Genomic DNA, 18,705 nt, shown 5'->3' with positions numbered 1-18,705 from the left:
CCTGAATTCGGACTTCTAGCCTACTGGACTGTGAGAGAATAAACTTCTCTTTGTTAAAGCCATCCACTTGTGGTATTTCTGTTATAACAGCACTAGATAACGAAGACAAATTATGATACCAAAATTTCTAGTATTAAAAAACATGCATTACCTGAAAACAGCCCCAAAATTGAGTTTTCAATCAAATTTTCACCAAATTATAAGTACTTATATCGAGTCTATTCTTTTAAATACCTATTTTTAAATTAGGTTGCTTGGAGAACTGCCAGCACCTATTAAATCATATTCCAGTTATGACAACTTCCTTTATATATATAAAAAATTAAATTTTAATTACACCAACCTGTCACTAGATTTCTAGAGATGGGGATAATTTTTTTTTTTTTTTAATTAAAGACACTTAAAAATCTCTTACTTATAGGAGGACATGGAATGTGTGGCTAATTGCCTCCATGAACAACTGCTTCCTTTGCCATGAGACCAGAAGAATTGGATGATGCCTGGCTACCATTACTGAACCTTCTGATCAAAGAGTCCACAGAAGAATCCTGATCAAAAGCGGGGGAAAAGCAGAACAGAATTTAAAATTCTTATGGGCTCCAGACTTCCTGGAGCCATGGAGGGTGGATGAACCCATGAAACTATTGTTCTGAGATAATATTTAAACCTTAAACCAAAAATATCCCCTGAAGTCTTCTTAAAATCAAACAATAGTTTAGCTTAACTAGTAAAAAACGTCTGCCTTGAGTATCATGCTCTTTTAAGAACTATCTATATGGGATCAAATTGACAACAGTAACTCATAAGATTAGACAGGAATGTTAGGGGGCAATGAGTTTATGTTAATTACAGAGGAACAATTCAGAAAAGGAGGGTGAGAATGGTTACACAATTTGAAGAATATAATCAACGTTACTAAATGGTACATGTAGAAACTGTTGAACTGGTATATGTTTTGCTGTATATATTCTCAACAACAACAACTAAATAAATAAAAACCGCTTACTTATGCTTATGACAACTTTCAGTAGGTTAAACCAGATCTTCATTTATGTCAATCATATACATGTGAGGGTAGAACTAGTAATAATAATAGAGCAAATAATGATTGAGCTAGTATTGTGTAAAAGTCAAACTCAAAGACATATCTAATGAGACTGGTGACAATTCAGATGTAATGCATCCTGATGAAGAAACTTTCAAAGATGACTCTGTGGATTCTAGCTGGATAGACTCAAATTTCTTCCATTATTTTAATCTTGGATATTAGTACCTTGAGCTCTCAATCCATATTCCCTCATCCTTCCCTCCAGGTCCCTCCATTGGTCAGTCCTTAACTGACCTAATCTTTTTGCCATGAAGTCTCCAGAATGAGCTGCTCTTTTCAAGTTGGTTTCTTCACAACCTGAGTGCTCATGGACACCTTCCCACCTAACCAAATGCCCAGTTTAAGTCTCTTTTCAACTACTTCAGTCCACACTGACCTCTCCCTTATTTTGCTTTCTTCATCAGCTGTTATAGGCATATATATACACACATACACACACACACACGTACATCCATACATAAAATGGGGGGAGGGGGAGGTCTTCCTTACAAGGGATCTAAATAATGTACGTGGAAGGGATGATGAAATAAGAAAATCACCATTGGGCAACTATCGTAGCAATATCTGATTCAGGCTACAATCAGTAATGGATATTAGAGAATTCGATGAGTAAAAGGATATTTACATGGCACAAAGTATCTTCCCAAAAGAAACTAAAGAGAAAAATAGTAGCTGTAGAGTGGGAAAAAAACCTGGGAGACAACACCTTAATCACATGATCCAAGTTAATCATTTTCTTTCTAATTTTGGTGCTTGATATACAAGAGATACCATCATGTGTTTCAGAATTTTCATCAATGCAACTAACAGATTATATGAAGGTAGTCAAGACACAAATTTTTGGAATTATTTAGTCCTCCTTACCTTTCTCAGTATCAGCATTCTATATATTTCTTTTCTTTAAAATCATTTTAATAGGTAAGACGTGGATACACTCTTATGGCAAAAAATTCCACACAGAAACATCTAGAGTAAAATGCGTCTCACTTCTCAGCTCATACTCATAGGCCATTTTCTGGACCATGTTTTCCAATCTTCCTGTAAACACCATGAGATACTTGATATCTGCATAACAAATTTATTTTCTACTTATGTTAGATGGTGTTGGATTCTGTTGCTGGCAATCAAGAATCCTGACTAATAAAATTCTCTTGGATTTTCTTGGTGACAATCATAATAGTGAAAGTGTACGTCTGCCTTTCTGGTATTTATATACCCCATTTCTTTTTGTCTTATTGCATTCCAGGACAAACACATTGTAGAGGGGATAGCAGGCATTCTCAATGGCTTGTTTTTCCGTAATTCTCATCTCATCTGCTTTCTATCTTTAAAAAAATTCCTAAAAATTTGTCTGTCATCAGCATTTCCTCGTTTCCCTCCATCGACCTCCATGAACTTTTATAAAGCCCTGGGGCTTTGTATGTTACCAACTGGGAAATGATTCTCTGGATAATGCGTGAGCTAATTAAGGGGAATGACGTCATAGAATCTTTCTCTCTAAAGGATATAGGGAAGAAAAACTGGCAATAGAAAGATCCTTTAGCAAGTTATTCCAATATCTTGGAGAAAAGGGAATGTGTCAATGGGGATTACCATTAAGCATCTTTGAATCATCTTTCCCCCCACTACCTAAAAACTATGAAAACAAACCAAAATAAGCCAAGGGTTGTATTTACTTTAAAACCTTTCTGGACACACTGTCCCTCACTTCTGTCCTATAAATGGCCACAGTACTTTTATCAATATCACTTTTTGAACCAATCACAGTTTATCAGTATAATTATTTCTGTACATGTCTCATTTTCTGTATTATCCTGTTACCTCCACGAGGGAAAGATGAGCCTTTTTATTATTTAATGTGTACTTACTCTGAATTTCATCTCAGAGAAATCACTAGACAACATGCAATTTGATTATGCATATTAACTGTAAGGCAAAGAGAAAAGAATAACTTCCTGCCTGATGTGGAAAAATACGGTCATTCCGTCCTACCCATACTCTATGGTCAAGGAGATAAAATTCTAAATTACTCTCTAAAGGAAAATGCTCTGTTGGATTTAAAAGGGATTGCTACTGTCTGAATTTGTCATATAAATCATTTTCATTTTAGCTTAATTTACAATCATGGTCATTCATAAATTTGGGCCCTTTATTTCAATGGAGAGCAGCCCATTCAATTATTACTGAGAAAAAGGAAACAGTCATCTCATGTTTATTCTGCAGTTAAACACCAAATAAACCAGACTGCTCGAACAAGTCTGAACTCGCCCAGAAGTCTTGAACTAGTCAAGAACTTCAAGAATGCTAATTTTGGAACATAAAATGATCTATAGAGTAAATAAAATATTAGTTATCACTAATTTGTTTTCTTCAGAGTAATAAAAGTTCTTTTTTTAATAGCTTTATTGAGATAGAGCATACAATTCACCTATTTAAAGTGCACAACTCAGTGGTTTTCCGTATGTCCGCAGAGTTGTGCAACTATTACCATAACCGGTTTTGTTACTCTTTCATCATCCTAAAAAGAAATCTTGTATTCATTAGCAGCCACTCCCCATTTCCTCGAATCTCCTAGGTAATCACTAATCTTCTTTCTGTCTCTATAGATCTTCTTAATTCTGGACATTTCACATAAATGGAATCATACAATAGGTGGTCTTTTGTGACTGGTTTATTTCATTTCGCATGTTTTCAAGCATTATCCACGTTGCAGCATGTATCAGAGCTTCATTCCTTTCTTTAGCCAAACACTGCTCCAATATATGAATATACCATATTTTCTGTATCCACTTATCAAGTGATGAGCATTTGGATTATTTCCACTTTTGAGCTATTATGAATTTGCTATGAACAATATTTGTGTAGATGTCTATTTTCATTTCTCTCAGGTATACACCTAGGAGTGGAGCTGCTGGATCATATGGTTTAGCATTTTGAGGAACTGCTGACCTGATTTGCAAAGTGGCCACACCATTTTATATTCCCACCAGCAATGTATGAGAGTTCCAATTTCTCCTCATCCTGAACAACACTGTTATTCTCTTTTTAATTACAGCCATCCTAGTGGGTCTGCTTCCAGAAAAATTATAGCCAAGAAAACCCTATGGAGCAGTTCTACTCTGTCACACGTGGGGTTTTCACGAGTTAGAATCGACTTGGTGGCAATGGGTAGCAGTGTAAAGCAGCATCTCATTGTGGTTAATTTATTTTTTTAGATCTTACCTTAGTTCAAAAATGATTTCATAATACTTATAAAAATATACACAGGTATTGAATATATTGCTATAAGATCCAGGCAAAGAGAGAAAAGTTGGTAAGGTGAAGTCAAAGGAAAGCAGTACTTAGAAATGACTGCTGGAATATCACACACAGGGACTGAAGTTTGACAGAAAATTAAAGACATCTGGTTTAGTTCCTAGGGTCATGATGCTTCTGAGATAAAAATATTTCAGTAACTCAAGAGAAGTTCAGTTTTTCATGAGTTTAAGAGGATGAAAAGGGAGCCATGATCCAAACTGCAAAAAATAAAAATGGCCTGACCCAAGCCATGGTGTTTTCAATTGTCTCATATGCATGTGAAAGCCGGACAATGAATAAGGGAGACCAAAAAGAACTGACGCCTTTGAGTTGTAGTGTCGGCAAAGAATATTGAATATACCACGGACTGCCAAAAGAATGAAGAAATCTATCTTGGAAGAAGTACACCCAGAATGCTCCTTAGAAGCAAGGATGGTGAGACTATGTCTCACAGACTTTGGACATGTTATCAGGAGGGACTAGCCCCTGGAGAAAGACAACATGCTTGGTAAAATAGAGGGTCAGCGAAAAAGAGGAAGACGAGATGAATTGACATAGTGGCTGCAACAATGGGCTCAAGCATAACAATGACTGTGAGGATGGCGCAGGACTGGGCTCAGTCATAACAATGATTGTGAGGATGGCGCAGGACCGGGCAGTGTTTCCTTCTGTTGTACGTACGGTTACTATGAGTCAGAAACAAGTTGACGGCACCTAACAACAATAGACCACAAACTAAAGTATAGCTTTTACGCCAACAGCCTTTCAAACATCTTTGATGGCAGTCCATAGTAAGAAATATTTTACATAGTGACCCAGTACACGTGTGTGTGCTTGTGTATAACTAATACAAGTATTTTGAGAAACAATATTTAAACTTACTACCAGAAGTACGTTTACAATATATATTCTGTTTCATTTTAAAAAAAGGAACAAATTAAAAAAAAAAAAAAATTGCTGGTCCTGAACCTCTAATTTGTGTGCTACAACTTGCAGTTTGAAAAACACTGATTTAGTCTATAAACCAGGGAAGGAGTAAACAAAACCATAATCATGACCAATACACTTCTAAATATTCTAGAGGAAGAGTTCCAAGGTTGTAGTTGTCCAACGTGGTATTCTGTGGACACTAAGACTGATTCTGAACTTAGATTCTGAAAGTGAAAAAATATAACTACTTGAGCAAACTTCAAACAGAGAAAAATAGCACTCTGACATTCACTGGTAACTGAGTAGCTAACAGAACGGTATTTCAATGGTCTTTCTGTAGTTCAATGACATTATTTTTGGTGGGGCAGACATTACATATGGGATTATTTTGTCTAGATAGAAATGGATCATACTGCCCTTCCAAAAATGAGTTATATAACTAAAATACATTATTTACAACATCTATATTATTTGATAAAAAGAACATATACCCAAAGTATGAAAAATACTAAAATCTATAACACAGAGCAGTGTTTCTGAATTTATTTTTAGACTGCTGAATTCCTTTTATAAAAGTAAAAACAGCAAAAACAAACCAAAATTATTAAAAATTAAAACTCTACATTGAATACTGTTGTTAAAGTTTCTCTTTTTAACGTTGTGCTCTGAAGTATTAGCGACATATTAGTATGCTACATAAGAATGAATTTTGATCAGATGAATGCAATTTGTAAATCAGGTGCAGATCAGTTTGATGTTAATTTGCAGAATAATCATTTTTCTGTTCCTTCTGAACTATATAATTGAGCATGTGGTCATCTCTATAACCTACATATATACCGGGGGTAGATTAAAAATACAAGAATAAAAATAGAAACTTAAATTATATATGGCCAAAATATGAGAGAGAGAGATAGATGGTATTTTAAAATGTTGTCTCCATGTATTTTTCTATCTACAAGTGATTACCCTAAAGTATATTACTACTGAGCTCTCTGAAGAAGTAGGAAATGCCTAACGCATAAAGAAGTTTAAAAGTTTTTTCCAGTCTTAGGTATAGTCTTTCTTCATATACCAGAGGTAACTTAAGTAAAATTTAAAGATTTAATGAACAAAACCAAACCAAAAATCTCCTGCATGTTTTTGGTATCAAAAGATCAAAAGTTAAATACATTTGGAATTATTCTGGCAATTTAAAGTAAGAAACACAAAATATGGTTTTCATAATGGTTACTGGATTAACTATATTGATAGGATTACTTTTCCTGGAAAATTAGAATTTGATTTTAAACGTGAACTACAAATAACAGTTGAGTTAAATAAAAACTTTCACATACATTAGGGTTGTTTCCACTCTTGAAACTTGCTCGAGGTCTTCATCAGGGTCCCTGAATCCAGTAAAGGAGTAATAAGACTTGTCCCACTTGATAGGCCTGTCAGGCGGCCTTCTAGCTTGCCGCAGAGGCTGGGAATGCACATGAGTATTCAAGCTTTGGAGATGTTCAGTAGATAAACTGCAGGAGTTGAGAATATCTAATACTGTGCTTAGCAGGTCTCTGGTATGCAAAGTAAATTCGACTGCTCGAAATCCTAGAGAACATAATTTCCCCGAACAATTAATACAGATGATTATTTGCTCTACCTTAAAAACAATCTTTCATTCAACATTTATAAAAGCAACGTCTTTTAAAACATCCCATCACTGGTTAAAATCCATCCTACTGTTAAAATTCATCTACACATGGAAAACTGCTTCCCTCCCCCAAATCTGTACCACACTATCTTTACCTTCATGAGTTCCTCTCCCCTTCCATTCCCTTTTCTAGTCTGGCACCAGTGACCAAACCCATCATAGCCCAAGAAGGAGATTCAGAATACTTCCAATGCTGCCCAGAAATGTGGTCTCCACGTCCAAGAGATGGAAAAGTTCCCCTATGAGCAGGTATTTACCAAAGATAGTTTCTAGCACTAAGGCTTAAGAGAGAAAAAGACAGATACCCAGCATTATTAGTGTTCAGATGAGGAGAGGGGCTAGCTAATGTAGTTTCAGCGGTCACATATGCCCATCTCCAATTTTTCCAAGAGACTGCAAAAGATTATTGTCCTCAGACTTGCCCACCCAACCAGCTAGGGACCCAATATTTTCAGGAGTGATGTAAAACTCCCTAGTTGTTTAAAAATTAGTGTTTCATAATCTAATTTTAATACTGGGTGGTCATTTCGTTGAGGCTAGTAATTTAACTGCTAAATCATCAATAGGAAATCCACTGTTTTGTAACCCTCCCTTCCCCCCGCCCCTTACTGGGTGTTAGGCATGGTTCTAGCTGGGTTAAAACTTTTCAATCATACTTACACCAGCTCTGCCGTTACTATCTCTCTTTTCCAATGTGAAGAAACATAGGCTGAAGGAGGTTAAGAAGTAAGGAGCCAGGGCTTAAATCGGAGCCGACACCAAGTCGAGCACTTTTTCTACTATACCACACTGCCTCTTTTTTTTTCTTTCAATTGGTTTTGAAAATTATACAAGTACTATGTAAGTACATACTAACTGTAAAATTAGAGATAAACAGTCTCGTCTACTAGACATAACCTCTATCAACTGTTAGGTACACATTCTTCTAGACCTGCATTGCCTAATATGGTAGCTAATAACTGCATATGGTTATTTAAAATTAAAATTAAATAAAATTTAAAATTCAGTTCCTTGGTCACACTAGTCACATTTCGAGTTCTCAAGAGCCACATGCGGCAGTGGCTGCTGTATTACATAGCAAAGATATAGCACGTTTCTATCAACTCAGAAAATTCTTTGGGACAGCACTGCTCTAGACCTTTTCTATGTGCTTACATGTATGTATATTACATATGATATACATGTGCATATGGTTACATAAACATACACCTAGACAGTCTGAATTCTTTTTAGTGTATAAATGGTATCATTATGGATGTTATTTTGCTTTTCTCACTAACCTTAGTTGACTTCCACATCTATGTACAGATCTACCTCATTCTTCTTAGCAACTACATACTAGTCCGTATTATGAATGTGGCATAGTTTACTTAACACTTCCGATATTGGTGGGCATGTAAGTTGTTACCACTACCCCATACAAAGCTGAAATGTATTTTCTTGTTTTTGCCACTGGTGGCAGATGCTGCCACAATTTAAATCATTCTCAGAGATACGTAACCTGCCTGTCACACAGATTAATGGACTCCAGAACATGTAAACTAACAAAAATTTGTTATTTGAATCCTCTGATGGTAAACTGAGACCCGCTGGCAGGAGAATTGTTCTGGTCAGTGAAGAAGGAAAGGGAAACCCATGAAAAGAAAAGGAAAATCCAAATTCCTGCATTGGAGGTTAGGAAGAAATAGCTCATCCTTAAAACATCTAAGGCAGGAATCCATCTCAGTTTCTGTCTTAATTTACCAGTTCCATTAATTACATAACCCAATGCGATGGCTGTCATATAGTAAGGAATGCTGCACCAGCCTGTACGCGTCCCTCATTAGTTCCTTAGAATACATTTCGAGAAGGGGAATTTCTGGGTCAAAGGGTATTTTTGAGGCTTTGGAGAAACAATTCCAAATTGCCCTCCGGGTAGTATATATGAATTTATACTCCCACCAAAAATGTGTGAAAACACATTCTCACCATTTATGGGTATTATCAGTAAAAAAACAAAACAACAGGCAAAAATTAGTACCTAATTATTTCAGATTGCATTTGATTACAAAAGTTAAACATTTTAATATGCTTAGTGGCTATTTGTATGTCTCATTTCCTCAACTGCCTATTCATTACTTTTGCCCTTTTTTTTAATGGAAAAACTCTGTTTTCTTTTCAATTTGTAAGAACTCTTTTACATCAACATTATCTTTTTGTTACATAGGCTGCATGTTTTCACCAATTTCTAATTTATTTATTTTTTCTGTAACCTATTTTTGCTTAATGAATGATTGGTTCAAAGTTAACATTTACTGAAAGTAGAGGATTTTTGTCTTTACTCAGCAGAGCTAATTACAGCTACTTGTTTTAGCATTAACTCACAGAAACCTATTAGTAAATCTTCAACTTGTTTTAAAATTTGTTCTAATAACAACGGAGCTCTGGTGGTGCAGTACTTAAGAGCTTGGCTGCTAACCAAAAGCTTGGCAGTTCGAATCCACCAGCCACTCCTTGGAAACTCTATGGGGGCAATTCTTACTCTGTCCTATAGGGTTGCTATGTGTCGGAATCGACTTGATGGCAACAGTTTTTTGGTTTTTCTAATAATAATGTGTATTTCCTCATGGATCAGCAAAAGGATGTGTAGCTGAAGAAATGATTTAGGCCTTTATGGCTTTCAATGCATTAATAATGCAAAATGGTTCACAAAACTTCAGTAATGAAAATGACTAGTAAATATTTTACCTTACTACCATCTTCATTATCAATGAAAAAGTGACTAATGATTTCTAGTGTTTTAAAAATAAAAACTTAAAAAAACACTTGATCTTAGTGCGGTTCTGGTCATAAAAACAGTAATACCTGGAAATGCATGAGTAAATCATGCAACAGATAACAACTGAGTACTTCCTGACCCCAATATTTGTGTTAGAGTTACACTGTGCAACATCATCTTTTATTAATTTTGGTATCTATAAGTTATGCTAGAAGAACACAATAAATTATACAGAACTCAAACTAAAGCAAGCAAGCAAACAAACAAAAAAACACTCTACACCTTAATTTTACAATCAGATAAAAATGTTAAATAAAAATACTTTAAATCTGTCAAAGTGCCAATTGCTGTCATATACGGCAGAGGCAAAATGATTAAAAGCAATGTTTTTAAAGGAGAATTAAGAGATAATAATAATCAAAACATTAGGCTAGGAAAGGAGAACTTAGTTCTAGTGCCAGCTCTGTCCCTAGTTTGCTTTGTGAAACTTTCTAAGCTTCCCTCTAAACTTTCAAATACAACTTACTATTTAACTTCATGAATATTCAATATTTAAAACAAATGCAGCTGATGGTGGTGGTAGAAATAGTAGTTGTAGCTGTAGAAATGAGTGTGACTCTCCCAAACACATAAAAATAAAAGCAAACTGGTGATAGTATTTTCCTTTTGAAATACTGTAAATGATGTTATTTGCCTCTATAAATTCCATCTGTTCTCCTGGAGGAACCATGAAACCTAAGTAGACCACTATGCATGAGTGTGATGCTTCTTCAATTCCTAGTCTAATCTTGACCCAGTGGAATAGCAACATGTATCTCTTTAAACAAATTATAAATATTTGGTCTCACACTAGCAGAGAAGATACCTCAGTTGCTTAGGGGACTCCATGGTTAAGAACAGCATATTTGTAATGCGTTAAGCAAACAATGATTATTTATATTTTCAAACTGAACTGTTACCCAGAGTGATAAGAGCATAATTATTATTTAGAGCATTCTTTAGTTGAGCTGTCCCTTCATAAATGTTGACTTTCTGACTCTGAATAATGAAGAACAGAGGCTTTTTTTTTTTAATTGTGTTTTAGATGAAGGTTTACAGAGCAAAGTACTTTCTCACTAAACAATACACACACTATTTTGTGACATTGGCTACCAACCCCGGGACAGGTCAACACTCTCCCCTTTTCCACCCTGTGTTCCCCATTTCCATTCGTCCAGCTTTCCTGTCCGAGTAGGGGCTATTTTTTTGTTGTTGTTTATTGTTGTAGTTTAAATGAAGTTTACATTTCAAGTTGGTCTCCCATACAAAAATTTATATATACATTGTTATGTGACCTTAATTGCTCTCCCTGTACTGTGACAGCACACTTCTCCTTTCCACCCCTAATTCCCCATGTCCATTCAACCAGCTCCTAGCCCTCTCTGCCTTCCCATCTCACCTCCAGACAGAAGCTGCCCGTTCAGTCTCTTGTATCTACTTGAGCTAAGAGGTACACTCCTCACGAGTATCACTTTGTATCCCACAGTCCAGTCCAATCCCTGTCTGAAGAGTTGGCCTCAGAAATTGTTTTAGTTCTGGGCTGATAGAAAATCCGGGGGCCATGCTTTCCAGGGTTCCTGCAGTCTCATTCAGACCATTAACTCTGGTCTTACTAGAATTGGAGTTCTGCACCCCACCTTTCTCCTGCTCCATCAGGGACTCTTCGTTGTGTTCAAATAAGGGCTATTTTTAATAAAATTCCAAATCTGAGGTAGATGGAGAAACAGCCAAAAATGGAATTTGTGATTCTTGATCTCTCATATTCAGTTATGGGAAAATAAAAGAGGAGAAAATATACTAGCAAATGCAAGTCCCTGGACCTTCCCTGGGTGGGAAAGTCTCTTCAATATAAAGACCCCATTTTAGCACTTTTTAGATCAAGCGCTCCCTTGATCTAAAGGTTCTGGTCTGGTTCCTGATAGCCTTGTAAGCATTAGGTGTAAGTTAGGGACCTTCAGCGTGAGTAGCCTCTATACAACACTCACACTCTTTCATTTTAACAAATGAAAAACCAAAAGTTAAGGTCACATAGCTAGTCAGTGGCGGAGTTAGAAATAGCTTCTAGGTCTCAAAGACCTATCAAATTCTGAGCTCTACAACAGTTTGTTTAAAAAAAAAAAATTACAGAGCATTTTCTAGTTGTTTTAGCATTAACTCACAGAAGGCTTTTACTAAATCTAAATTGTTTTAAAGTTCATTCTAAAAATAAAGTCATTTCCTCAAGGATCAATAAAAGTATATATGCCTGAAGAAACGATTAGACTTTAAGGATCTTTACCTAAACATGTGATCTTTATTTTCAGTATCACTGGGTCATGGCTAAAGTAGGGACAAATGATATTGAAAAGAGCTGTACACTAAGATTGATTAGATTTTAGAAACAGCACACTGTTGGAGTTAGAAGACTTGGCTTCAAGATCCATACTCTACCTCTATAGTCTTGGAGAAGTCACTCAACATCACTATGTTAAAACAGTGCAAATACTACCTACCTCACAGGGTACTCTGAGAACTGAAAAAAAAGAATATAAGCTGTATTTTTTAGAAATGTAAATTGTGAAATATTTGTTTAACTCTTAAAACAATGTGGAAATGGAAAGGGGACAAACAAGAACACCTTCAGTTTTACAGACAAAAATGTTTAATTACAAAAAAAAAGGCTTGTTCAAACACATGCAGCCAGGAACAGACCTAGTTCTAGGAAAACAATCAATTAAATGATACTATTTTCTATGGCCGAGGCTTCACTTGAAAGGATATTCTGGCATTGTTAGAATTAATGAATATATTTAACATGAAACTTGCAAGGGACACACTAGAAATAAAATAACGTACCAGAAGTACTAAACGGTTCCTGGCCATCAGAAGAATTCTGGTCTGTTTCTCTGACATAAAATGTCAGCTGCGTTGGTTTCAAAGACTTGAAGCCTGGTTTCTGGAGGTTTTCTAAGTAGACACTTAATCTCTTAAGAGAATTTTCATTGACCTCCTGGAAAAAAATATTAAGGAGCATTTACACACATAATAGCAACAAGGAAACAGCAGAAATTATATCTGACCTCTTCTACACATTATTGAGAGTATTTAATAATTCTAGTATTTAAAGATGTTGGGATTTCATAGTTCTTTGGAAAAAGACAAAATTGGATCCAGACCTCACAACATATAACAGTGAACTCCAAATGGATGAAAAATCTAAACATAAAGGATGGAACCATACAAGTACATGAAGAAAGCATGGCTGAATTCTTTCATAACCTAGGTGTGCAAAAGCTTAACTAGGACTAAAAATCCCAAAGTAATAAATGAATGATAAATTCCATTACATTAAAAAAAATTAAAAAAAAAAAAAACTTCCACGCTGCAAAACACAATAAGCAAAATTAAGAGACAAATAACCAACTGGGAGAAACTATTTACAACTTATTTCACAGCAAAGGGCCAATCTCCGTATATGTACAGGGTTCTTAAAATGCCCACCCATAGACGATTGGCTGAATAGATTATGGTACATTCATTCAGTGGAGTACTATGCAGCCAGAAAAAAAAAGAATGCGATGCAGAAGATCTCTCTGAACCGACATGAAGTGACTTCAGAATATATTAAGTAAAAAAGAAAACATGTAAAAGTATATATAGTATACTATCTTTGCTTCGATGTTTCTCTGTTTACCTCTGACTTGAAATTTCATTTACAACAATCTTTAATTCTTCATTATTCAGACACAAAAAGTTGCCCATAGCCCTTTGGTGAAGTAACAGCTCGACTGAAGAATAGTATAAATAATAATTGTGTTTCTCATCACTCTGAATCTCTTCTGAGGCAACTGGTGTGATTTGAAAATAGAAATAATTTAAAATAGAAATAATAGAAAGCATTTACTTTTGCTTGTTTGTTTAATTCATCATAATATGCTTGTCTTAGCTATGAGAGTTTCATAAGCGATTTAAGTGCATTCTCTGCTAGTGTAAGACTAAATCGTCATAATTATGTTTCAGTAGGTACATGTTTCTCGATGTATGTTTATTTTTGCAAAAATATAAGACAGGAAGAACCAACCAGAACTAATAAAAATGCTTATCTACAGAAGTGACTAGCAATGGGGTAAAGAAGATAGGGATGGGAATGAGACTTGATTAAACTTTGTATTTAGTTTTGATTTCTGAAACCTATAAATGTTATACTATTTTAAAAATTAGATTTAAAATAATTAAAAAATAATTGTGTATCACTCTGAGATTCTGGACTTTGGGCTTGATACTATGACTAGATGGGACTTTAAGTCTGTTTCCCTTAGAAAAGGGCCAAGTGTGTTTTGTAAGAACGGGAAGAAGACTGAGCTGAACGTGAGGTGACTGGGAGAGTGAACTGTCTTCACAGAGCTTGTATCTTAGTGAGGGGAGAAAAATAAACAATAAACCTAATAAATAAGTAAATAGGGCATGCTATAAAAGAAAAAAAAATGTAGAAATGGTACTTCAGGATACGGGGGAGAGGGAATGCTGGGAAGGAAGGTGGGGGTGGCCATTTTAAATTGGGTTGTCTGGGAGAGCCTCACTGAAAGGTGACTCTTGAGAAGAAAGTTAAGGACAAGCCTTATCTAGATCTGAGAGAAGGATGCTTTGAGCAGAGGGAGCAGCTAGTGCAAAGGCTTGGCACAGAGTCAGCACTCAATGAATACAAGTTGAAAGAATAAATGAAAATATAAATTTACCAGAATAATTACACTCTAAGTACACTGTCAGGGGTCCCCCAGACCCCCTCAGGTTTGATGATACACTAGGACTCACAGAACTCAGAAAAGCTGTTATACTCACACTCATGGTTTATTACAGTGAAAGGATACAGATTACAGTCAGCAAAGGTATGAGGCTCAAAGGATAGAGCCCAGGAGAAACCAGATACAGGCTTCCAGTTGCTCTCTCCCAGTGGAGTTGTACAGACAGTGCTTAATTCTCCCAAATGGTGTGTGACAGCACGTATGAAGTGCTGCCAACCAGGGAAGCTCACCTGAGCCTTCGAGTCCAGGGCTTTACTGGGGTCAGTCATGTAGGCATGCAGCACCTGCATGACTGATCTTAGCTACTCAGTCTCCAGACCCCCAGAGGTCAAATGCATACAGTTGTGGCCCAGGGCCTCAGGCATACAAAAACAGGTATTCACCACAAATCACATTGTTAACATAAAATCTTTGGCCTGTCCAAGGCCTCAGGCATAAAAAAACATTTTTATCAAGCAGGTATCCCAAGGGTTCAGGGGTTACATCCCAGGAGGTAGTAGAGCCAGTCTGGAAGCCAGGTCTTGCTCTGGAATGCACAGTGCTTAAGTAACTGGAGCCTGCTGAGTTAACCCTTTACTCCACACACGTTTATATAAAGATATATTGAAAGAGGGAGAAAAACATTTGTCTATTACTGGGCTTGGAGTCCCTGGGGGGTACAAATGGTTAATGCACTTGATTGGTAATCAAAAGGCTGGAGGTTTGAGTCCACCCAGAAGCTTCTCAGAAAAAAGGCCTGGCACTCTACCTGGTACTTCTGAAAAATCTGCCACTGAAAACCCTATGGAACGCAGTTCTACTCTGACACACATGGGGTCGCCATGAGTTGGAGTTGAGTCAATGACAACTGGTTTTGCACTCCTTGAGCATATTAACATTAACTGATATCATAAGAAAGTGGTCCAGCAGCATGTAAGGTAAGTAAAAACCATTAGGGCACTGAAAAATGATCCTTCAAAAAAATTGATTATGGTAATAAACCCACTGCTGTCGAGTCATTCCGACTCATAGCTACCCTATAGGACATTGTACAACTGTCCCACAGGATTTCCAAGGTTGTAATCTTTACAGAAGCAAACTGCCGTATCTTTCTCCTACACAGCAGTTGGTGGGTTTGAACCACTGACCTTTTGGTTAAGAGCTGAGTGCTTAACCACTGTGCAACGAGGACTCTGACCATGGTAATAGAGGTCTGAAATTTTTTAAGAAAAACTTCAAATTTAGTCTAAAAACTGGCCCAGAAAACATGATTACTAATAATCTAGAAAGTTTCCATGCTTTGGTAACAAATAACAGCTTTCATAAGAAACAAGAGTTACATTTTCAATTTTCAGTATCTCTAGATTTCAAACTGGAGCCCTGGTGGCACAGTGGTTAAGAGCTCAGCTGCTAACCAAAAAGTCAGCAGTTCGAATCCACCAGCTGCTCCCTGGAAACCCTATGGGGCGGTTCTACTGTGTCCGATAGGGTCACTATGAGTCAGAATTTACTTGACAACGTGTTTGGTTTTTTTGGTACATTTCAAATTAGTTCTAAGTATTAGTGATGTCACCCCAACAGAATAATGCAAATTTATAGAACTCTTTGTATAATATTGTATCAAAGGTAAGCAAACAAAATAGAAATATAGACTAAGATAAAAAAGAATGAATATTTACCCTTTCTCTCGGGTGCTGTCCAAAGAAATCTGGGTGCACTGCAAAATAGAACGGCCTCAAGGCATTGACTGCTTCAGCTCCTGATAAAGATCTTGAGTAGAGAAACCAGTGTGGAGATATCTTCTCTAGACATAACCTTTAAAAAAAACGTAGACTTATTTTTCATCGAGGCGCGCATGGACACACACACACACATGCCCCACGTATAAAGTGACAGTGAAATTAAAATTACTATGCACAAGAATATGCCATAGAAGCAACATGGAAATCACAATGCAGAACTCTGTGGGCTTCTGAAATCTATAAAGTTTTCCTAACACAGTGGTTATAAATTTCTCTGATTCAATATAAGAAATATTAAATAATAAAAAAATTTCCCCTCAAAAGTCTACTCTGAAATGCTGACTTCACTACCAATACTGACAATTTTCTCTATCATTTTCTTCTTCAGATAAAAGATCTCGATATCCAATAGTGCAATTTTCTCTATGTAGTGAAAAATATTTTGAGAACCACAATGCTTAAAAAGAGATATCAAGATGTCCCTTAGTTCATTTCCTCATTACTAGTATGCTAAAATTATTCTAGTTGGACAACTCGATATTCTTATTCTTACATTTTGGCATAACTCACCTTAGAGTGTTTTCTCAAGTATAGTTTTAAATCCAAATGAAATTATTTGCAATTTTTTAAAGCACTTCCATGACACCTATTTTTGAATGTTATAATTTTTTTCATTCTGTAACAGTCTATAAAGAAGTCTCTAAATATTGTGTTAACTTTTGTTCCTATACATTAGGTGCACTGAGGCTTTAGAAAGGTTTTATTGTTTTTATAATATTATAATGGTAGAGATCACAGGTTCATCTCCAGAGATTATTTAACAATGTGGAGGCGACCAACATACTTTCAGATTACCTTTTGTTTTGTTTGTTTTTTTTGCATGTATTTAACCTTTTAGAAAGTTAATACATGGGTTGTATGTTAAGCATTATAACAGGAGTTTGGACAGTAAAAGAAATAATGACTAGGTATTAAAGTCCTCAATAGGAGGCAGTAAAGACAATGCCAGACAACTCTGCTTACTCTTCACCTGAGCTTCAGTTCTCACTTCCAAACGTCTGACAGACACTTGGGCACCGGCTAGCACCCCTACTGTGCTCAGTCACTGGCAGCCCAGGGCAGCGAGGCTTCACAGCAAATTCAATGGGGACCAGAGGGGCAGAAGAGCTGAAGGGGCATCTTAAGGCAGCCACACCATGGGGTCTGACACAGGTAGTACTGTTAATGTATGCTAAATGAAAGCATAGCAGGTACTTACTTAATGAATACTTCTCAAGGAAAAATAAATTGAAAACTACTGTGTTGCTTTAAATTGAGCAAACCCAACACAGGAAAATCTGGCTTTGTATAAAGATGTGAGGGAAGGATTAGATTTTCGACAAAAGGAATCACTACAGCAGAGGTCAGTAATCTTTATTTGTAAAGGACCAGATGGTAAATATTTTAGGCTTTGTGGGTTATAGTCTTCATCACAACTATTTAATTTTGTTGTTGTACTGGGAAAGCATCCATAACCTCGTCTGCTACTAAGGCGATTCCGACTCATAGCAACCCTATAGGACTGAGTAGAACTGCCCTATAGGGTTTCCAAGGCTGTAATCTTTACGGAAGCAGGCTGCCACATCTTTCTCCTCTATGGATCAGAATGTCAATACTGGTATCTATTTTGTACTTAAAACATATGACTTGGTTTAGAACTAATAAAGAATTTGCACACTTACTCTACAGCAGTGTTTTTCATGATCCATTAATGAGTTGTGAAATCAACTTAGTGGACCATGATCAACATTTAAAAAATAGAACAGAAAATACTAGAGGACATTGCATGTAGCAAGGGTAACTACTGTTATAAAATTTTGTTTTATGGGTTGTGATATACAGTTTTGTGATATACAGTTTTTCTGATCCACAGGTTGGGATCAGAAAAGCTGGAGAAGCACAGCTGTATTCTGCAATGACTACCTATCAATGGCATCAGGGTGAGGAGCAAGCGTCACTGAAGGATCGCCTACAGGATACTGTAAAACTCATTCCCCTAGTTTCCTATATTCTCTCCTTGCATTACAAAGTTAGAGCACAAGAATGTAAAGCTTACTTCCGGCAAAATGGCGCTCTAGGCAGAAACACCACGCCATCCCTCCACAGCAAAGATCTGACAAACAAAGCCGAACAGAGAAAACCACAATCCTGAAACCCTAAAACATCAAATGAAGAGATAAAGAACTCAGCCAAGCACCAAATGGAGTGAGAAAACTGACAGAAAACGGAGAGCGAGGAGAGATTCATGCAGAGGTCCCCTATCAGCTAATGCAGTGCGGATTTGCCATCTTGGACTCCTATCGGAGACCAGCAAACGGGGGTACGAGAAAGCAGCTTCA

The 18,705-nt window shown here is 36.5% G+C and overlaps 1 protein-coding gene across 6 annotated transcripts in view; it reads right to left on the bottom strand.

The window, feature by feature from the left end:
• TCAIM (T cell activation inhibitor, mitochondrial) overlaps positions 1-18,705 on the bottom strand; it is a 50,371-nt gene that overhangs the window by 15,584 nt on the left and 16,082 nt on the right. For all 6 annotated transcript variants that reach the window (XM_023726131.1, XM_023726126.1, XM_004368443.2 and 3 more), the window contains exons 3-5: positions 16,265-16,400; positions 12,661-12,814; positions 6,673-6,925 (exon numbers count right to left, since the gene is read on the bottom strand). In XM_023726131.1, coding sequence (XP_023581899.1) covers positions 6,673-6,925; positions 12,661-12,814; positions 16,265-16,400 — 543 coding nt within the window. The remainder of the gene's footprint in view (positions 1-6,672; positions 6,926-12,660; positions 12,815-16,264; positions 16,401-18,705) is intronic.

The sequence above is a fragment of the Trichechus manatus genome, unplaced genomic scaffold, assembly GCF_000243295.1.
Source record: "Trichechus manatus latirostris isolate Lorelei unplaced genomic scaffold, TriManLat1.0 scaffold00001, whole genome shotgun sequence".
Taxonomy (NCBI): Eukaryota; Metazoa; Chordata; class Mammalia; order Sirenia; family Trichechidae; genus Trichechus; species Trichechus manatus.
The sequence above is the reverse complement of the archived record's forward strand: the minus strand, read 5'-3'. Positions and strand labels throughout refer to the sequence as shown.